This window comes from Amphiura filiformis, chromosome 18 (genome assembly GCF_039555335.1).
Source record: "Amphiura filiformis chromosome 18, Afil_fr2py, whole genome shotgun sequence".
Taxonomy (NCBI): domain Eukaryota; kingdom Metazoa; phylum Echinodermata; class Ophiuroidea; order Amphilepidida; family Amphiuridae; genus Amphiura; species Amphiura filiformis.
The window spans coordinates 47,380,895-47,405,058 of NC_092645.1; the positions used below are offsets into that span (position 1 = coordinate 47,380,895).

Here is a 24,164-nt window from a genome sequence, read left to right on the forward strand (position 1 = left end):
CGGTAGGTCCATATCGTCACTGTTCGGTACTTGTTTTATGTGACACACAGGTTATGTAGGTGAACCACTATTTTATTTTCCCTGTATTTTATCGATCTTTGCACTATCTCAGTACTTTATCTGCATTGGGTATTGTTATTTTTTTTAATCATGAGGTAGGGTTTCTTATTCTTATCTGCCAGATATTGTGTTTCAGCCAAAACTGAAGTATTGTTTTCTGGAAGGTCCTCAGCTTTGCATTCTTGCTCCAATAGAGGACATAGCAATAGGGGCAATTATAGATGCTCCATGTTTTGTGATTCAGTGCCACATACGCAGGTAACATTTTCGGTGTTTCGATATCCACACTTCTTAGGAGTCACTTTGCATCGGCCATGAGTACCAGGTCTGTTGAGGCATTTCCATTCAGCCCAGTTTGAGTCGGCACCAGGGGGGAAGTTCTTCTTTGGCACTAATGGACATGGATGTTGTTGGTGGCAGATTAGCAAGCCTCTCTTCCCATAAAGCAGCTCTGGTACCTTCAGCTTGTGCATTTGGTTTAACTTGGTTGAGGAAGCTTTTCTTAATCTACCCTGAGATTTCTCTTGAACTACATCTCTCGCTAAAACTCACGGATCATTTGAGCCCTGCTTAGGTTTGAACCCACTACATCGATCAAGAGCACTAAAAACTCTTAATCTCGACCATTGGCAGGAATTTCCTCAAACGTCACTCAATAGCATGTTAGGTTCCAATCGTTTCATATTCATAATTGTGTTCATTTGTGATGCGATCAAACAAAATCGGTCGGAACTCGGAAATATTAATTTTGAGACATAGCAAGCCAAACAAAGGTACTATTTCCTTTTGTTTCCTGTTGTTTTGGAAACTCTTTGATTGCACATACTGGTTGTTCAATTTCAATGGGGTTTTCTGCCAAATCCAGCTTTGTAAATGCTTTTTATAAGAAACTGAATTTAATATTTCCAGAGTTTCGACTGATTTTGCTTGATCGCATCACATTTTTGTTTCATCTATTAACGTGTTTGTTTATTAATCATGACAGTTGGTGAATATATTTGTGGAATGAAAATGGTTATACGTACTAAAAACTGAAAACTGAGTATCAAATATTGGAATTATGTTTGTTATTATTTTTCTCAAGTTGAAGCCAAAGGCGCCAAAATTAAAAGCATGTTAAAAGCATGTTGACATGTATGCCAAACCCCATGCCTTGCTGAATAAAAACTTAAAGTGTAATATTTCAGTTGCTACAATAAGATCCCAGACGAAAGAAATATTTTACAATGACACCGTACATTTTGAAAGTGATCCTGAATATTAATCAAGATTGACGTCACCCTTAACGACCCTTGTAGCGCCTCAGGTTTCCTTTTTCGAACACATTTTCTGTTAGAAAAAAATTTTGTCAAACAATTGAATTTAAGGTCAACCTCCAAATTGATTACTATCGATCAGTATCGATAGAAGTAATTTAAACCAAACAAAACCACCTGCTACGTAGGAAACACGGCATACTTGTAATTGTTGGATTTAATAAAGAAAATAAAAACGTTGCTACAAACTACATGACGCAATTTGTTTTGATGTATATACACTACGCAAAAAAAGTTTCTTTATGGTTAGGAAATTTACCCACTATTAAAATCTAGTATAACTTCAGGGATAGACCCTGTATGCGCCTTTCTATCATGCAGTATCTTTACCCGCAGACATGTGCCCGTGTCATGTGCCAATATTGCGTAACGTTAAAGGTTAATATATTTCTTTGACATTGAATAGACTGTGTGATTCTATGGCCGAGCGGTCTAAGGCGTTGTGGTTTCTTAGTTGCTGTTCTGAGCGTCGCTTGTTCGAAACCGTGCGTCTACGTCTGTCACTTTTTTTATGCTGCTTTATTTTTCCAGCGTAGGGCCTAGAAACTAATTTATAATTTCTTTTTGTATTATTTATTTATTTATTTATTTATTTATTTATTTATTTATTTATTTATTTATTTATTTATTTTATTTAATGACGTTTTGGGGCTTGAGCGAACGGACACATTTATTTATTTATTTATTTATTTTTCGATTGATTATTTGATGATTGAGTGAGCAGATTTATCGATTTCTACTTTAGTTGTGGGACTTCTATTTGATTTTGATTGACATCGTACATTAGTATTGATTTTTCCGTTAAGCATTATCAAGAATTAATATCACAGGTTTTAGTGCAGATAGGAAGTTGGCTTAGTGATACTATCCGTTGATTCAGAAACGGAAGGTGCCGGGTTCGAGTCCCACCTATGCCTATTTTTTAAAGACTTGGAAAATTACTGCAGTAAGTTTATTTGGCGCGCGATCTCAGTTATTCATTTTCTGATGGCTGTGCCTCTTACAGACACCCTCCCTCTGGAATCCAAACCACGGTTCGCTCATTACACCTCCCTTAAGAAGTGGAACAAGGGTTGTAAAAATATTAAATAATGACCTTCGGGTAACTCGTACTGGTAATTAAAAAAAGCCTCAGCACACTTTACAGGTTGTCGCTGACCACTACGGCCACACATCATTAAATAAACCAATTTTTAATTCCTTCATAGATTATCTGTTAGTCATTTCTAATATATACAAAAATCTTGACTTCTCATAATTAATATGGGTCAAGCAGCTGTCCAAACACAGCAACTTCTTAAGCATCAGTTGAATGTATACATAACTGATCAGTGTTGCTAAGTCTAAATCGGCAGAAGAGTTTATTAAACCAACAAAATGATGATACATATGTGTTAGCGATACATAATTATCCATTGCTTTTAGGGTTTTGTTTTTATCATGTGTCACCATTGATAATTGAACACCGAACCAAAATATAATAATGAATATACTAAAATATTTTAAGAAGACCTTTTCAATCATGACTCACATCTAGTAATTGTAATTCAAAAACTCTCCTTAGCGTTTATCATTTTTATGATTTTGTTAATCATTTGCATGCTAGTAATATGCTTCAACATAAATAGTCCCATGTTTTGAGACGTGTTCTCCAAGTATCAAGATCTATCTTAAGAACCACTGAACCAATACTAGGCTTGTTTGTACTCATTTTAACGCATTTTTCATGCTGATCCCAAATATGGACATGAAAATATAGAATTCTGAAATTTATGATTTTTTTTAAACAATTGGAACTTGTCGTCTATAGTCAACACCAGGGTGGAGAGAATTAAATATGATCAGGTATGCACTGTGAAAATGTTATCATAACCGATTTAATGGTCCCTTCAGACATTTTAATTGGAAAATAGGTCAACGAAATAATGTCTATACGTACGTGCTATTTGTTAAACTATGGTCTTTTGCTTCCAATTTCATTCACTACACCACAATACATCAATGTTATCCTTCATCAAGCGATACTTATCTGCTGAATGTACTTTCGCAAAATCACAAATTTAATAAAAGAAAATCCTGAAAATTCCAATTTTCAGATGAGTAAAAACATTGCTAGTGCGTATTCAGTGGTTTTTAATATAGATATGGTGTTTTGGAACAAAAGTCGGATTTTAGGTTCATTAGACGAATGGTAGATCGATGTTAAAGCACTTTACTTCTAAAGAACTACTCCGTTGTATAAACACTGCAGTTTAAAAGCGTATCCTGCGTCAAAGAGGTAATACGTCATTCTAGAATATATCACACTGTTTCGGTACCGTTTTGGGATTAGAATTCTTTGAATTATTGACATAATTGGATCATGCTTTTTGCAGGAATGAAAGGAAATATTCGATTCTCAAATCAAGATGATAATGCAATGATTAGTAAAAGTTGAATTCAATTTGTGAAAAACTTTTGCAGAAATTAATGAAATTCATCAATAGACAGACTATATTGTACATAATTTTTATCGCAAGAGAGTTACATGATATTTCACAAATGAGGTAGCGCGCTTTTCCCAAAGCAACAAAAAGCTAGAAACCAATTAATCGCTTGTCGCTCAGCGATGGAGTATAAATCCAGCTAAAGAGTGCATCTTCAAGTATAAAACAATACAGATACTACATTTTCGCATGGGAGGCACCTATTTATTATTCAGTCTTCTTCCAATGTAAAACACAGTATCTTCTTTGTGATTTATATGCAGATAATAGAGCGAAACAGAAGTATAAAGATAGTATTCCCATTCCCAATGGTACTCGATCCCCAATGCAATTACCTGCTCCATTGTCCTTAACCCTCTCACGCGGGTGTCGACAGAAGACGAAACGATCCAAATTTTTTTTGAAAATTAAACAAATTCAGATTTGGAATCAACATGAAAAATGCTTTAAAATGAGTACAAACAAGCCCAACATTGGTTCAGTGGTTCTTGAGATAGCTCTTGATTATAAGAAAAATATCTCAAAAGTTTGACTTTTAAAATTGAAGCCTATAAGCAGTGCGCTGAGCTTTAATTACAGTGCTTTGTAATTATAGTGAAATTAATTTCAAATCCCATGGATATATTCTTTAATAACATCAACAGGTAAAAATGAAATTGCCTGATGATACAGAATATTTTAATTATGTTTTAATGATTTACTTTTAATTGGCATTCATGCCTCTGAGGTAAGCACGGCGAAAACGAAAGCGTCTACATAATTTCTTCATGGTAAATACGTTTCGCTTCTTGGTTTTTCAGGTCTGCATTAACGCCTTTTGCAGATATATACGCATTCAGGATCCGTGAAATTTATGTCGTAATTGTCGTGGGCTTTATAGGCGTTTACTCTTTACTCCCATATGGCTATGGTTGAAACTGTCTTGCAGACTGATTATGCATCTAACACTGTATCCTTGGTAATTCAGGTTCTTGATAGGATAGAACTACATAATTAGCACAATAACCTCATTCACATCAAGCATGGGCTTTTCCATTTAAAATTCTCACTTCTGCTGTGGAAGATTTTGGAAATATCTTCAATAGGATATTCAAATTGATTGAATACATTTATTAGTTCCGTTTGAATATCATACACCCTCTGAAGAAGATTCAACCTGAAACTTCCACCATGTCCACAGACGGAGAGTGAGTGTCAAATAGGATTTGTTAATGTGCTATAATTCCATTTGAAATTCATACTCCATGTAGAAGATATTTCCAAAATCTTCCAGGGGGTGGGCTTTAAATGGAATAGTCCATTGTTCAGTAGCCTCTATAACAGATAGCGAACCCAGCAAACACAAAAATATTCTTAAAACGTTATAAACGTTTTTTGGTTTCATTCAAAACGTTTTAATAACATTTAAATGTCGGGTTAAGGTTATATAAACATTTGTTATAAAACACCACAATAACATTTTATTGTAAACATTTTTGGCAAATATTTTGATGAAAAATATTTTGTCAACTCTTAAATAACGTTTATGTCAGAATGTTTTGCATCAGGTTTTCAAAAATGTTGTCGGAACGTTATTAAAACGTTTTATACCCTTTATGTAACCTGACAATAAAGCGTTTTGCGTTTGCTGGGGATGGCAATATAAGTATTACTTTAAGCTTATTTTAGACAGACAGATCATTAGTTTGACAGATTATTGTCCAAATAGCACAATATAGGTTTGCCTAAGGGCAGCAGCATCACTATCATCGTTATTTTATGATGCATTCAGTTTGCAACTACATGTACTATGATATTTTGGGCTCGTTAACTTCATCCACAAGACAAATACCACTTGTATATTTTAGAATGTGTTTTCCAATATGTATATGGCCAATTCCAATAAAGATTACCACTCAATTCAATATTATTTTCAAAATAACACATTTGAATAGTGCTTACCCGTCGTTTACTTCAATCAGTCACACTGCATTCTTAGTCAGTGGGAGTGGTCTATTAGTAGACACATAATCTGATTGGACAATCGCATGATTTTGGGTGTCGTCTATCAGGCGGTAGACGACCCCACGTCATCATGAGTGTTGATAACGCGTAACACGCTCATAGAGGTGCGCGCATGTATCGCGTTGTATGCGTAGACGCAGTGCGGAATACTCGCACGCGCTAGCAGAACGCGCAACAAAAGATGTGAAGTTGTAAACAAGTTTCGTTCATTTTAGAAAAGGGGGAGTTTTTATGACGGCAACTTAATTTTTCCTTTAAAAAATATTTTACAGTTATTAAAATAATATTTAGCTGACTAAGAATGAGAATAAACGATAGGAATTTTTATTTTGCCTAGCCTCTACCTATGATAGACGACAGGCAGGTCCAATATTTTTATCGTAGTCAAAATATTGGACAAATTCCTATCGTTTATTCTCTAAATCTATGCATAGACATTCATTGTGATTTTCATTCATGGCCATATTGTCAAAACATCTTTAAATGAGTAAGACTATGCATCGCAAAATGTTTAATGGCTTTGAGATACCATTTAGACATTATTGCTATGCGCAGTGGGCCATTGGCCAACAGGCTTAAACAGGCTTCAGGCTTCAACATAATTATTAGTAAGTTTTAAGATAATTTTAGAAAATATCAAGAGTTATCTTAAGAACCATTGATCCAATACTGGGCTTATTTGTACTCATTTTTATGCATTTTTCATGCTGATTCCAAATATGTTCATGTAAATATACAATTCTGAACATTTTGAGTTTCTAAAGAAAATTTGTAACTTGTCGTTTGCGGCTGATACCCGCGTAGATAGGGTTTAACCAATAAATAAATGACTTAATGTTTAGAGTTTTGTTTGCTATTTCTTGATAGAGTCAATTCAATATGACGTCATTTATAACGGTATTAATTATTCATTATTAATTATCTATCCTCTGATTCATCCTCATTTGAATAAAATTTAGCTTGCAGTTTGTCCGTCAGTGGGAATTTCCCATTGATATTTGCGAAGCCAGGGAGAAGGGGATGCTCAAAAGAACTTTTCTGGGCTAAAATGGAGACGGCGAAGAGTTAAAGTGTCATTAAAATATAATTTGAACACACAAGACGAAAATATTGGCGAATAGGGACGGAAAATTGGCTTGAATCATTCAACTAAAATGCTGCTGCAATATAGGAACACTACTATTTTGTATAACTGTGGAACCGATCCACAGACCTATCCCTGTAACATCTTTAAACTATGGTCAAAAGTGTCAATAATGGCGCAACCGCCTACTGAGTACACTTCAAGTATATTGCAAGGGAATTGTGTGTCTGCAACGGAAGACGCCGGGCATCACATCTGTCTAAAGAGCTTCCTGCTCAATCAAGAAGTTGTTTGTATTTAGCAAAGCGGAAGGGCCATCTTAAAAAACAAGTCTGACAATTTTCTTCCATACGATGTTTTATAAACACATTGAAAATTTGATTTATACCCGGGCTTTATATTTATCTAACACTTTTGTTGTGTTTTAAAAGCAAGTTTATGAACTATTTATTCTTCATGTTACCAACACTTGTTGCTTACAGTTAATATGTTATTTCTTCCGTGATCGGAGCTGTGCGTATCGCGTACACGAGCGTAAATACACAGGCGATAAACAATCACGCCGATCAGCTGATCAACAGTCTTGACAACAAGACGCTTTACTCATTGGTCATCGGCGCGTATGGGGAGGGGACCTCGCCACTTCTATGCGATCGCCGATCACCAGCGCGTACCTCGACCACGGAGGAAATATAAAATTAACTTTACAGCCAAATGACTTAAGCTAATCTTAGATCCGCCATTTTTTTAGTGATACAAATGTTAACCCACCACTTTAGGGGCCAGGGGTAACGCACCATCATCAACATCGACAATTAGGGGTTTTATAATCGCAGACTGAATAAAAAAACGATTTGTTTACTATTTTTCGTGATGAATGAAATTTCTGCATGAACACAGTGTTAAAACAGCGTACCCTATGGTTACTTTTGCACATTAAAGCTGTAAAACTAGTACAATCCGTCTAAAAAGTTGTGGCTTAGTAATTGGCAACTTTCTTTTCTGAAGGCACCATGTCAACAATGCCTAGAAAAGGTAGCTTTTGCCTTGGAAAAGTACCATTATTTTTTCGTCATTTTATACGATTCCTTTTCTCCGATGAAGGCACCAGAATCACCCTTCCTTTTACGAGAATGCTAAGTAATCACGGACAGTGGGGAGTTGATCTTCAGACGCAAACTAGTCTTTTTTAATTCAGTCTCCAATTATAATGTACTATTATTTTATGTCCTTGGAAGTCTGCAATGAGATCGAGGAAGAAAGTTATATTTTTCAATGACATTGTAAATTTTGAAAGCGATCATGAATATTGACCAAGATTGACGTCACCTATAACGACCTTTGTAGCGCATCCTGTTTCCTTTTTTGTAACAAATTTGCAACTAAGAAAAAGATTTGGTCAAATAATTTGATTTTAGGTTAACCTCCAAATTGATTACTATCGATCTGTATCGATAGAATAATTGTAAAAAACACCTACTGATTACGTACACACGGCACACTTGTAATGTCTGCATTAAACAAATAAAATGACATCGCTGCTACAAATCACACATGACGCAATTGGTCTTGATCTTGATGAACGTCTTAACAATATCTAGGCGATTCATGCAGATGAGCAACAACATTGCTAGTGCCGGTTCAGTGGTTTTTGATATATATATAGTGTTTTGGAACAAAGTTGGATTTTAGGTTCATTAGACGAATGGTAAATCGATGTTAAAGCACTTTACTTCTAAAGAACTACTCCGTTGTATAAACACTGCCGTTTAAAACCGTATCCTGCGTCAGAGAAGGTAATACGTCATTCTCGAATATCTTAGACTGTTTTAGTACTGTTTTGGGCTTAGAATTCTTTGAACTGTTGATATAAAAGGAAAGGATTATTTATTTTACAGTAATGAGAGAAAACATTCGATTCTCCAATCTTTTGACTCTGTGATCAAGATAATAATACACATGAAAATTAAATTTGTGAAGCATCTTTGCAGATAATATTGCAATTTAAGTTTGGATGGGGGTGTGTGGGTGTGTGTGACGTGTTGGGTGTGTGGTTGTGTGGTTGTGAGGTGAGGAAAGTCAATCTCTTTGCATATATTGTTTGTTGTACTAATTTTGGTAGTTGTAGGTCAATTATTTATTGGTGATATTTGGTGAGTGTGATGGGTGTAAGTGGGTGTGAATGTGTGTTGCAGTTGTGTAAATGTGAGTGGCAGCTTGTATGAGCGAGCAAGGAAGGTTATTTGCATTTGAAGTGTCTTTGTTTAAAAATATTGTCAATTTATATTTATATGCCATTTATTATTTAGCTTATGTATTTTTATATGTGCAATGTATGTAATTCAGCCTTTGGCTGCGAAGTGCATTTTTTCTAATAAACCTTGAATAAAATTTATCAATAGAACATTGAATATAATTTTATCGCAAGAGAGTTTAATGTCATGAATGTAGTCGGTATTATCATGTTATCAACTTTACTGAGCTTTAGAAATGTTCAATGTCTCGCCGTGTCATTTGAATGTGTAAAAGATAATGTCAGTAATTTTCTTATTCATTTTATGAAAAGACATTATCCCAGCTTAACGGCGATGTCCAAACCTTATCGTAAATCTGCAGTAATAATCTAACTAACTTGAGGTCAGCCTTTTGTATCGAATTATTCTTACTTTTATGTCATGTATGATGAGGCACACATATAATAAGCATAACGCATGATAAAGTAGCGCTCAAAGAGTGACTTACGTAAGCCAGATTCATCGTGTTCATGAGATCGGACTTTGTACCAATCAGTTCAGAAGCATATGTCAATTGAACCTTATATCAGACAATTGACTACTGAATATACACTGTTCATGTATATATAGAATTTAAGATAAGTTTATAACCTATAGTCCTTTAAGCTATCAGCAAAATAACATATTCGTGTGTCTGTAACGGCAGACGACGGCCATCACATCTGTCTAAAGAGTTTCCTGCTCAGTCAAAAGGATGTTTGTATTGTGCAAAACGGACGGGTCGTCTTATAAACATGTTGGTTATTTTTAGAATTTGAAAGGCTAACAAATTTTTTAACACTTTGCTGCATTTAAAAGCAATTTTACCACAGTTTTAGTCCTTGAAATTGTCAACAAAGTAACATATTCGTTTCAGATGTTGCTTTCTTTTAAGCTAAATTTATACTCAATTGCTGAGCGGTGAGCAATTATATAGTATTAATTTGACCAATGAGATCTTCCTGATGCAATAACAAGCACTCTACCTCATTTGCTAAAAAGCAGTCGCTATCGCTCAGCGATGAAATATAAATTCAACTTTACTCTTGTCCTACGACGGGGGGTTCCTAAGGGTTTTCATCCGTCAAATAACACGCTTATGTTTACATCCAAATAGCTCGAGATAATTGTAGACGCATATCCTTCTGAGCTCATTTTCGACCATAAGGGGGTTGGTGTAATCCATCATAACACCATACCGTGGTAAGACCGACCATCAAGGTCGACCATTAGGGGCTTGGTGTAGCCCATCATATGTTTCTATGGTTTTTAATTTTGCTCTTGTGAAATTATTGTAAGAGATATGGACTTAGTAGATTTTTTCGTGGTATTTTAGCCGAAAATCGATTTTACCTATACTTTTTAGAGTATGTCAAATAATTTTAATTGTTGTAAGTGTTTCAGGAATTAAAGTGTGTGTGAACTTACATTGCATGTATTGTTATTATTTTGTTAAAGCAGCTTTAAAGGGGAATATTGGAATATCATCTTTCCCAGGGAAAGATCAGACAGCAGGCCAAAGCATGGCCAGGCGGTAACACTAGTAGATTTATTTCATCTTGAAGGCATGGATAGTCTTGCAAATACGGGCTAACTTTCCCCCAGGCCATCCATCTAATATACCATGAATTATAGGGCTACAACTGGTTAGTTTATACTCTTATTTTCACATCTGTTATTTTTCATGTGCGGCTTTAAAGACGGCCAGTTTACCTTTAGAAGCATACATGGCAATTATACACGAGTTAAAATTCAATACAATTTGTATTTACATAGCCTTCAGCGAAAGTTTGCCTGCACATTAGGAAGCACTTAACTGATGATGTGAATTCGTCGCTTGTACTTTAAGAAGTCGTCAGGAAAATATCGATATAATGGAAAGAAACCGCGCATAAAATAAGTACATTAATGTGCTATGTGCTAGCCATATGATACGCGTCAATATAAAAAGTCCACGCTTTGAGATATTTTCTTAAAATATCAAGAGCTATCTTAAGAACCACTGGTTCAATACTAGGCTTGTTTGAACTCATTTTAATGCATTTTTATGCTTATTCCAAATATGGTCATGAAAATTTAAAATTATGAAATTTTTGAATTTCAAGAAAATAATTGAAAATTGTCGTCTGCAGTCGTGGAGAGAAATAATGTGATCTGTTTGCTTGTTACGTGTTGTGTATTTAACGGAAAGACGTGTTGACGAGAAGAAAACATCCAACATGTGCTGTACGTAAAAAAAAAACACCGGATTTGGTACGGAATACATTGGTTTATGAGAGAATATCATCAAGAATAGTGTCAGAATAAATAACATCACGCGGGATACTGTATCTCAGAGTACAGAATAACCACACATCCGTATTTATTGACATTACCATGCAATACTACCTATGCAAACAAATAGCGAAAGAAGTTGTGAAACATCAAAGAATTACTGGTCCCTGAGCAGGGTAACATGATTGACGCCCTGGTTCTTCGGTTCAAAGTGTTACATCCCCACCACTATGATCTAAGTTTTTTTCCGAGTATTCTTATTCCAAGTTGGTTTTACGTATCCTCACAATGCCTTTATCGGTTATCGCACTGCAAAAACAAGTGTTTATATTTAAACACCATATTGTGTTTATCAGAGCAACACTTAATAAACACATAATTCATGTTAATGGTCTAACACTAATGTTAATGGTTCTAACACTAATGTTCATAAATTAACACTTGGTGTTATATTACAAACATTAGTGTGTGTAATATAACACCAAGTGTTAATTTATGAACATTAGTGTTAGACCATTAATATGAATTATGTGTTTATTAAGTGTTGCTCTGATAAACACAATATGGTGTTTAAATATAAACAATTGTTTTTGCAGTGCGGGATAAATGCAAGCAAGTTCAATGCTAAAATGGGGAAACAATTAGGGCAATATTGTAGCCTAAAACCGGGGTAAATTAGGAAGAGTCACATTACATCTTATTTCAACTTCATCTATACTTCTTCTTCTATTCATAATTTTTGTTTATTAATATTTTTCCCCACACTCCCCCCCCCCCTAGATCGCTCTGGGCCTGGGCCCACCAGGCCCTGTGGTAAATCCGGAGCTGAGTACTACAATTATCACTGCAAGACAAGATACAGAAATGAAACATATAAACGTTTCAAGGCCATTATTGAAAGTATCATGTGAGACATTCCAACATTACCATTGAATATTCAAAGTGGTCTTTACCGAAATGGAGACAATGAAATCCACCAGAATATATGAATGCTTATGAATATTAAGTTGGTGTTTCATTGCTTGATCTGCAAAATAAATATATATATAAAAATTATCTAGAGTAGATCATAAATCATCCTCTGCAAGTTATATGCCTTCGCTGCATTTGTATTGTGCAATTTTGTGATGTGATCAAGCAAAAACAGTCGGAAGACGGAAATATTAATTTTTTAAATATAGCAAAACAAAGGAAGTATTTCCTTTTGTTTCCTATTGTTTCGGAAACTCTTTAACTGCTCATATTTTTTGAACTGGTTGTCCAAATTCAACGGGGCTTTCTACAAAATGTAGCTTTGAAAATGTTGTTTACAATCCTGTAAAAAACTGAAAATTACATGTGTCCGACTTCAGACTGATTTTGCTTGATCACACCACAATTTTGTCTTGGAATTCCACCATTCATAGCATTCTTTATATTTTGTTCAACTTTCATTTAATATCAACATTAGATTGTTTTTGTTTCGGTCATCCCTCATACAAGTTACAAGTCCACGAAGAAAGAATAATTGAAAACACTGAAATATAATTATTTGATTGCTGTTTTTTTTCTTTCTTTTTTACCATTCCTGAAAAACCTCAAATAAATTCCCTTGTGAACATATTGTGTTCAGACACACACATTTAGCCAAAATTATAAAGAATATACCTTAATTGTTCAGCAAATATCAAAGCAAAAACACGCCAATACTGACACCTTGCCTAGAGTATTTAGAAAGAAATCTAAGCCATTGAACGTGATGTATCGAAGGTATCAGCGCGCAAACTAATCACGGAGCATGTCCTCGCTGGTTGGTGTTCGACTGTTCGTCCATCATTATATCCAGCAAAAAGACTTGTACTAGTAGCTGCTGTTTTCAGTTATTCACATGAGCAACTGTTAACCTACGACTACAACGGCACCACATCCACACTATGAGTATGATACAATGCCAAGCAAATTCTCGCCGAAATATGTCCGCGAGAAAATGCCCTAACACACCTTAGATTATACGTACCAAATGGTTATCTTTAAAAGCTACGGCTTTATAAGTGACCATCTACTAATCCATGTGGGCACCAAGGCACATTAAAACTGTTATTCTTGTTACCGCAAATGGCTATTATCGTGTGATTCTATTTTTATACCCCTCAAAATGAGTCTCAATTATTTATCCAAATTCCGAACATTAGTATTATAGCCACTCCGTTTTACCACATACAATTAGAGGGGTATTTTAAAGAAGCTGTGAGAAGTCTCAGCTCACGATTCCTCTACGGAATGCACAATGAAAAGGTCCCGTGAAAAGATGACATTCTCTGATCACTAGATTTAATAGAAATGGGCTGTTCCAGTTGAAATCCCCATACCCCATGAAAAACATGACCTTGATTTCCCACACAGGATATATTTCAAATAAAGGGCCAGAATCATCTATGTCCAAAAGTATGTGTTACTCATTCCGGAAACAAATGGATGGTTGCCCGTCATAATAAATGCAAGTGACTTTCGAGTACATGCATGATTATTTGCGTCTAGCTAACTGTTTAAAGGTCCACAAACGTTGGCCTGGTCATCTGGCCAGTTGGTAGACGACCTTGTCCTTATAGATCACACTCCTGTATACTTGTATACTTGTCTGGACTTAGGTGGTGTCTGGACTGACATGCCCTGGGCCACATAACTCAATTATGTAGTTCATTATTCCAGATGTGCTGGTGGACCTTTAAGCAACTATGTATTTATTATGGAGGGCAGAATTAACCGTCAATTTGTTGCCAAAATGAGCAACAATGTAATTTTGGACATAAATGGTTCTGGTTTTAAGCCCTGAAATAGAGTCACTCTTCAGGTAACCCCAGATTAAATTCAGACTACCTGTGTAGGAAAATAAGATCATGTCTGCCATAGAGAGTGTATGAATTTTAACTGGAATAGCCCGATGCGCTCCATATACAGAATGAGGATAACTAATACGGAGGCGGCAGCTATTTGATGCATGACTCATCTTTGGCATACATGTCGAATTGGTGATGATGATGATGAAATAGGTCCAATGTCTCTTATCAGATGACGTGATGGTAATATTACTGCGAATTGAACACTTTGTACTTTGTTTAATATCAGAACTATTTAATGGTCAATTGCAGGTTATTTGGCGTATCTGGCACGAGTTTTGTGTTATGTTTTGCTACATGACAGTAACCCAATACATTTCAATCAGCCTATATTATAAATATCTTGATATGAAATTTTATTTTATCAATGCGCAATATGTTTTACACAAAAACGGTGAAGTAAAAAAAAAGAAGTTCTTTTATTTTACCTTTTGTTCACCAGTGTAAAACATGACACATTCATGTTATATTTTGTATACGCAAATCAAATACGACTTTATTAAATCAAATCAATGAATAAAAATCCTTCTTTCTAAAATAGTCTTCAGTAAAATTTTGCTAAAGGCAAAATCAAATATTGATTATATGAATATAGTCTTCAGTAAAATCAACGAATACTTTAGATATTCGTTAGAAATGGAAGATTTTATAAATGGCTCAAATTTCTGTTTTTCAACCGAATAACCTAAATTTTAGCTCACAGTGGCTTTTTGAATCTATCTTCTCAGTCATAATATTTATGTAGCTGTGACTTGACGTCATATTACCCCAAGACCTCTCATTTTTGACAACGTTTGATGGAAATGTCACAGTGTGCAAAAATCTAAAAACATTGTTACATTACCAGCAAACCTGCATCAACGGCATGCCAGTATTTGCAAATGTCAAATACACTACAAAAAGTGGTTTATAACATTTCCACTAAAATATAGTGAATTTAATAAAAATTTACCTAAAAGGTATTGAAAAGGTTAAGTTTGTACCGCATCTCTACATATATTTCTCTATATTTTTGGTTCCTTAACGTTGAGATACAAACTTTCTTGCAGATTCTGTCGTTTGACAAAAATATCGTCCATTTTAAAAATACATTTTGGGTTCTCGACAGCTCTGATTTTCAACCCAGTATGAGCCATGGGCCGCTGTGATCAGTAAGCTTCGACTATATTTATAAATATGTTGTTATAAATACGCACGTGACCCATGGGCACGACATACCAAGACCAGTAAGCGTGACCAAATCCTCATGCATTGACCACTATACAGAATAGGATAAGAACTCTGTAGATAAATATCATCAAATTAAAGTATTGATTGAATAGCAAAATTATTACACATTTTGCAATTCCGAATTTGTTATATGTTATCGAAAACAACATTTTGAAAGTATTTGACGACGACGGAAAACAGTATTCAATGACGGAAATGTTTACAATATAATCAGAAAGTTGAACAAAATAGATAATTTTGCTGTACAGTAGTCTCATGTTGTTCCGCCTTTGCATTCAAATGTATAGAAAGAACACACGCTATGTAGAAGGTCACTTCGAAACTTACTGTCTACAAGCTGTTATGGCAGCGCGGAGGTGGTCACGTGTGTATTAAAAACGTATTTATAAATATAGTCGAAGCACACTGGTTATACATGCAATTATGTGTAACTCGCATATTCAACGTCCAAATCAACTGAAATTGTAGAAATAAGCTTTTTTCGAGGATATCCATTGAACCATGCCTTACTACGATATGCTAAAATCACGAAATACGGCTTTCAGCTATTGTGTAAATTCAAAACCAACATGACAACATTGCTATTCTTAAATACGATTCCGGTTAAGTTAGGTCGATCCAGTAATTATTTATGAAATATAGAGAAGGTAACGTGAATCATTAATCATGTCATATTTTATACTTGGTAATACGTGAATTGGAGCATGACGTATTTCCTATCCGTGCACGTATAAGTCGACTTGGCATGGCAGAGGAGAAAATAGTGTTTTGTTTTATTTGGTTGGAAAATGTAAGATGGATGACCTGATCGACAGTCTCATCCCCTCCTATCAAAATGAAGATTTTGGCATCATCAGAAAGCTCATATTTTCTCATAATCCTAGTGAAATCTTAGGAGTAAAATACATTCCGTTTATGAACAAAAAAGTGATAGCCTCATCCCCAAATCATCATGCAGTTATTGTTAACTACATGTATGCACATAACACAGGGGCACTCACAATAGGCAATTGAACTGTATCGTAGCTATTGGGTATGAACTAGTTAGTATCATATATCAAAAAGTATAAAAGCTATGATTTTAGTACTTTCTCTCTGTTTCAATTACTTATTCTTTTCCAAATATCTGAATCTTCAACCCGGTACAAGCTTTAATAACGGGGGAACATACATTTTATTAAAAAGAAATCCTACCATCTATCCAAACTCGCCGTGTTATTCCAATGCACATTTTACTTCACCGGGCAGCCATTTTGATCGTTTTTTGAAGATTGGCGTCATAAAACCGTCATAGGTACAAATTTAGTACTTTCTGTCAATCAATTATGGCTTATTCTCTACATGTCAATCTTTAAATAATTGGCATAGTCCTTATAATAACGGTACTCCGCCTTGATGAGTAAATGACAGCAAACAGCTGCAAATCAGTGAAAAATATCCCAAAACTCGGTCAGTGGGGCTCCGTGCGTACATGTCAATAGAGTCATTATCGATTGGATTAGTCGTCCGTAGCGGACAATTCGGTCGCTCATTGGATCAATATTATCAGGTGGTAATAAATTTGCATTGGACAATAGATTACTATATAATGGTTTAGTACTGCATATATCGGTTTAATCTTCAATAAGCGGGTTTATGGCTGGAAAGGTCACGGTGAATTCGCCGTGGACGTAAGTGCACTATGTGTGGTATATGAAACCACAGACCCTAGGGTCTGTGATGAAACACGCTTTATTTCTAATATCAAAACGGCTAGTTTACCTCAAAAATTGACAATTGGATTATTTTGGTACAGGCCTCAATGTGAGGTACAAAACACAATATGAAAAAATCTGACAACCTATACCTTTAATTCTCAACTAACCATATTTTGTGTAATTCTGGTTATTTCTTACAGAGGAATGTGCAATAACACAAACTAAGCAGTAAAGACTATCTAACCCTCAAATTCTCATATTTTTTATCTTCTCCGGGAAACAAACAATTTGTTTTGTCAAGCCTAGTATAGAATCACATGGGAATATATCATGATATAGGTAGCAAGTTATTTACATACGGAGTATACGTAGGGTTTGATGATTCATAGCTAGCTCATAAGGCCTACCCTGGAGAATATTACTTCTCATTAATATATTCATCAAAAACCTGTATGTCTGGCCAGGGAAGCAAGCCTGGCTTACTATTGCGCCAAAAAGATGATAGTAAATATAAACATCACTAGATATTTAGGGCAATTTTCATATTTACCTTTTTAGTAAGCTTTTGCGCACGGGCCTCTGATGTCACCATTTGACGTGAAGTCGGTGAGCACATCATTAATGCGCATTTTAAAGACTTGAAGTGCGATGACATCAGGGGACTACCCGCAAAGGCTTATGGGATTGACCAAAACGGTAACCTCATTCCATAACATCCTCACTTTCAAAATATCTTCTTACGTATTATTAAGATGTACTGAATTTTACTATGGATGTTGTTGTACAGGCTTGGCGGCTTGATTATTTATATCAAAAAAATCTATCCCACATACAGTAGATCAATTTCCATTAGTACATCGGGTATTTATTAAAACAATGTACAGTAGTTCTAAATATAATCAGCCCTCCGAAGTAACAAGGTGGTATCTACACTGCAAGATTCCTATTGGGGCCGCCTGCACATGTGTACCATCGCGAAGGTACATGATAGCCTCGGTTCGAGGCTTCTGGGCTCTGGGATGGTGTCTTTTTTTAGGTACATGACTGCATGGTACACACAGAGTATACCTACACAGTACCACTCCTGCTACTGCACATGATTCACCAGCTGTGGTACTGCACTTGTACAACACGGGTACTCCCCTGGTACTGCACAGCATCAGCCAATTACCTTGGCAATTAAAGGTGTACCTTTGCAAGCGACCCAATAGGAATCTTCTTGTAGTTTACTTTATTACATACGACAGATATTGCATTTCATGATTTGGCATTGTGAGCGGACTGAGTCAAAACACTATAGAGCTGCCCAAGATTGCCCAACAGTATATGCTATGTTATTTACTTGTAGATACTACATTTTCACTTTGAGAGCAGACTTACTGAAAACACCTGTTCTTATCTCTTAGCCAACAGTTAAGACATCTTACCCTTCCCAGAACCCTTTGCAACATGACGCATTACCTCACTGCATCAAATGACACTGCTATTACTTTGTACAGGTTCCCCCTGTTTTCATGTTGAGAATAGACTGGCTAATCATCGTTGATAGTCAAGAAATAACAGATTTTTACAAGATCTGGATGTTCATTGAGGTATGTTACTATCGATCTATGTATCTAATTTGGCACTATAGCAAATCAGTACAGAAAGTGGAAATGGAAGTAATGCATTGTGGGAATGTAAGATATCTTAATTCTCTGCTCAACCAAGCTCTGGCAAAAAACAGTATCAATATCTAATACGCAGAGATATACTACGTTTTTACTTGTGAGAATTATAGTAATGGGCAGGGTTGTATGGATTTCAACTGCAATAGCCCAATATTCCGGGTTTTCTTACATTGTATTGGTATTGTTCAATATGCTCGTAGTGACAGAATGCACAATGTGTTTTGTATATTTAGTATGATCTTACCAATACGAAGCACGCGTACATATCATACTCACGTGTAACGTGTTTTTTATGTGCGCCAAAATGTGTAAGGCATCTATGCATTATAATACTACTGTGAACGTGAGGTGATGTTGTTTTCGTAGTAAGTATATGTATTGCTTGCATTAATGCTCTGCGTGCTAGTCATGCGCTTCATCAACGGAAAAAGTTCAAGTTTTGAAATATTTTCTCAAAATATCAAAAGCTATCTTAAGAACTACTGAACCAATACTAGGCTTGTTTGTACTCATTTTAATGCAATTTTCATGCTGATTCCAAATATGGTTATGAAAATCTACATTTCTGAAATTTTTTAATTTTGATTTAAAAAAAAAAAAATATGTCGTCTGCAGTCGACACCCGCGTGAAGAGAGTTAATAATGTACGGTGGTAATAATATAGACATTCGCCCGTCTTTCTACATTTAACATTTTTAGAAATCCATTTTATGTCCCCAACCCCGTAACTGCATGAAGTCAAGTTAATTTGAAATGCCAAGTTTGCTCTATATAGTTTCAAATTCACATTTTCAGACATCGACCTGATTGGCTGGGGTGATACGGTGTAAATATGTTAGGGTTTCAAATGTCATAATCATCTAAAATAAATATTTGAGCAACAGACTGGCATTATGTCTTCTTATCCGTAATTTATAGCAAGATGGATTCTACATTTATCGCATTTTTACTGTTTTTCACATTAACAAGCTTTTCCATAGTTCCTTATAATTGCTGTACAATTCTATTGATATATTAATGATACCATAAAATGCATTAACGGTTGCATTTAGGATGCTAATAATTATCCGCCGAGTTTGTATTGCTGATATAAGTACAGCTTATACAAGCTGGGTATTGGCCTCGGTTATAAGCGCTACCTTTTTACGTCAAACGCTTTATAGCTGGTTACAGTTACCCTTACACATATTTACATTGAGTTTATATTACAGGTGTTGTTTGTCGTCATGTGTGTGTAAGAAAACCGTATGTGCAATAGCTGTCTTTTGTCATTTAAAATATGAAAACTACCTGCCGATTGGCCAAAATGAATATTGTGTCCAATTTTGAACCAATCAAGGAGGGTATTAATAAGATCATCTGCAAATGTAAGTTTGACCATAATTAGTTTAAAGCCTAGCCATAATTGGCAATTGAAATAAGCATTTCAAGTTACCAACCAATCAGAATTGCTGTTAGATGACTAGTAGTGTCCAGGGGGTTAAGGTGTCAACTCTGGAGTCAGTGGGACTTGAGATGCTCCCAGGTCCAACGTTGATCACGTGATGAGCAATCTCAAACTCAATGCCGTCATGAGATTAACATTTTAGTCAGGTCGTCATTTGTGTGTAAGAAAGCCGCAAGTCCAATAGCTGCATTTTGCCGTTTAAAATATGTAGCTTAATCACTGTTGTTTGATGTGATCATTCATTAAATTTTCTAACAAAACATTATAATTTTAATGTTCAATTCTAGACCAGGACAATATCAACAACAGACTATCACACTAATATGTATATTTCCAGCTCTTTTAAAGATAGATTTTAGGTGTTTTTTTGCTTATTTGTGGGATTTTGTATTCTATAAACTGTAAATTTGTGTGTAAATTGAAGGCGCTATTTACATATATTTTTAATCTAATTTAGCCAAATAATATAAGTTATTCTTAACATTAATTTTATTGACAAAAAGTTTTTTGAAAACTTTGTTCCAATTTATTATTCTTTTTCTAATTATACCAGTGTCTACTTTTGTAAAGACGGATGAAAACACGATTTAAGATAAATAGCGCCATCAGTGTTTATCTTTGCTTATTATACATGCTATCAAACAACCGCGCATGTTCAGGTGTCAACTCTGGAGGTAGTGCTTCCGGGTCCGACTTTGATCATGTAATTAGCAATCTCAAACTCAATGCAGTAATGATATTTTAATATCAAAAATGTTAAAGCACTGAAACGTTTTTGACAAGTTTTTGGACTTCCCTGCAGATGTAATTTCAAAATCTATATACATGAGGCAGCCTTTTGCACATGACTTTATTGCACTTATACGACGAATTCTTCGTCTTTCAGCAAAAGTAATGCTATAGCGAGATTTAAAAGGAAAAATCCACTACTCTCTTGTGTTTTAATTCTTACTTGTTGTTTTAAATACTTAGGCTGATGCGACTCAATGTGTATACAGCTTATAGAATTTACTGCTTGATATTATTTATGACATTCATTATTCTTAAACGAATACTTAGAATCATTTGCCTTTCCTATTTGTTTAAATGTTAATGGTATGTGTCTTATTGATTATACGCGGCTGAAAAGATAATAAAAGTATCATCTTAACAGATTGTCAAAGATTTTGAAGCTACTGCAAAATGTATATGGATGTATTTTAGATTTGATTATACATTTTAGTTGTTTTTATATAGATATCTTGAATTTCGTGAAAGGAAATATCGTAAACTTGTGTTTGTAATCATGCACTGCAGAAAGCAGCAGCTTAATGGCTATACCAGTTGAAATCCACATGACCTTAATCTCCAAAGCAGAGGATGTAGATTTTAAATGGAGTCACCCATTCACCCCCTGGAAGACATGACCTCAATCTCCCACACATGGGATGTATAGATTTTAAATGTCGTTATTATTCAGGTAAATCCCATTTTCACCCTCCCAAGTGTAAGAGATTAAGATCATATTTTCCATAGGGGGTGTGTGGATTTCGACTGGAATAGCCCAATGTAGCGGCTCGCTCCACGTTGCTGTATTCTTGCAATGTGACAAAAATGCAAGTAGTGCACGCTTGCCAATTCCGGCGCGTCCTTGCACGACAACACTTCACTATGTCGTGTCTTTATATTTATCAGTGGCGTACCGTGGCCGCCCCAACCCCGGGGGCTGAAGAAAATTCAATTTTGCCGCCCCTTCCTCAACAGCCCGAAAAGGTTTACCCAATTTTTTTCTCGGTCGTTTGAAAAAGTGAAGAGCAAAAAAAAAAAAAAAATTCTGCTTTATCAAATTTTCCGCCCTTTTTAATTTACTAATTCTTTTTGCCGCCCCTTCGTTTTTGCCGCCCCTGTTTTTGCCGCCCTTCTTCTTCCGCCGCCCCTTCATTTTGGCCGCCCCTGCTTTTACCCCCCCAAAAAAAATACGCGCATGTTTATGATCAAATAACTGCTCATAAGCATGATAAGTTAAAAGCAATATGTTTGAAAACATTATATGATAATATCGTATCTATCCCCGGGTCTCTAGGCCTATCATATTGTACAATATGTATAGCCTAATTGTCTCCAAACAAAGGCTGCATTATGAAAAGAAAGACAATTCAACGCTTCATTATCATGATTTAAATAATAATTCCATAAAAGAAATTAATGTAATTATTTACATTTGGTTTATTTATAAACTAGAGTGTGAACAGATCAAGTTCAATGACTAATAAAGGGATGTATGTACGCTGCATCACCGGGCTAAATATAGCAACAACATGATATGTATAAATACATTTACGACTGTCTGTATTTTTAACGACAACAAATCTTATAATTTCTAAAATCTGGTAACTTGTAAAGCACTATTTGCCAGGTTAAACTCAAAGTAATGGGACAGTCTTGCTATAAATGTTCAAGTACAACGTAACATTAGGAATGAAGCATATACATGTTGCAAAAAGAAATCAAGTAGCCGTTGCTTTGAGACAGCGAATCAATCACCTTAAAAACACAAGCATATTGCGAGCTAAATTTTGTAAACAAACAAACAATTAGAATATGAACTTTGCATGTTAGTACTTACCCAGCTAATAAAGCCGTGCCACCAATCTCCTTGAGTAAATCATTCCATTTTAAATGCACTCCTTGCTTAGCTAATTCCTCCATACTTGGGGAATGTTCAAAAACTCCGTAGTCTATAGTCTCTGACATTTCCACTGCTCTCTTGTCTTAAAGATATATAGATATATATATATATTCCGAAAGCACGTCACTGTGCAAAGTGACGTTAGCTTGCTATCCCGGCTATATGTTCGTCAACTTCTTCACCCAAAATGTACCTCAACCAAAGAAGGTCTTCTCTTTATATAGAGACGTGAGTTGGGTATTAAAGATGTAGTATTCAATACATGTGAAACGTATGATTTTCACTTATTGTACCTTAGATTCCGAGTGGTTTATATGGTGATAATTTAAAGCCTGGAGGAGGGAAACAAACAAGCACAAAACAAAATATTAATATCCTTAATAACAGTTCTTAAAATACCATATTCTGTATGCGTGACTTGAAATGATATGGGGTGGAAAGTAAGATGATTGTGCAGAAAACGGGACGAAAATTGGGCTATTCCATTTAAAACCCACACTACCTCTGTGGACGATTTTAGAAATATCTTCCACAGGCATGACAGGGGGAGTATGAATAATAATTTCAAATGGAATTAACACATATGCAGCGCAATTTGAATTTTATGCATCCTGTGAGAAATGAATTTTCCAGAGGAGGGAGTGTAAGTTTCAAGCAGAGTTGGTTAATGTGCTATATTTCCGTTTGGAATGCATACTCCCCCTGTAGATGATATTATGACAATCTTACACAGGGGGAGTGTAGACTTTTTAGCCTGTTTGGCATGTTTGTCATCGCGTTAAACATGATCGCTTAGCTCTTACTCAATTTGAAGTATTAATATCCATATTTAGATTCTACATGCGAGCCTTTTCATGCGACGATATATGAGATGTGCATTATTGGACTGTTCCAGTTGAAATAAATACACCCCCTCTGGAAGACAATACTTTAATCTCCCATACGTTGGGTGTAGATTTCAAACGGAGTCACCCATTTAGCAACACACCCCCCTGGAAGACATATGACCTTAGTCTCCCACACAGGGGGTGTACATTTCAAATGGAGTCACCCGTACAGGTAAGCATTTGAAATTCAAA

The 24,164-nt window shown here is 35.4% G+C and overlaps 1 protein-coding gene across 1 annotated transcript in view; it reads right to left on the reverse strand.

The window, feature by feature from the left end:
• LOC140138747 (uncharacterized) overlaps positions 1-24,164 on the reverse strand; it is a 157,404-nt gene that overhangs the window by 130,407 nt on the left and 2,833 nt on the right. Inside the window, exon 2 of the mRNA XM_072160508.1 lies at positions 23,023-23,417. Within this exon, the coding sequence (XP_072016609.1) occupies positions 23,023-23,150 (128 nt within the window). The 5' untranslated portion in view covers positions 23,151-23,417. The remainder of the gene's footprint in view (positions 1-23,022; positions 23,418-24,164) is intronic.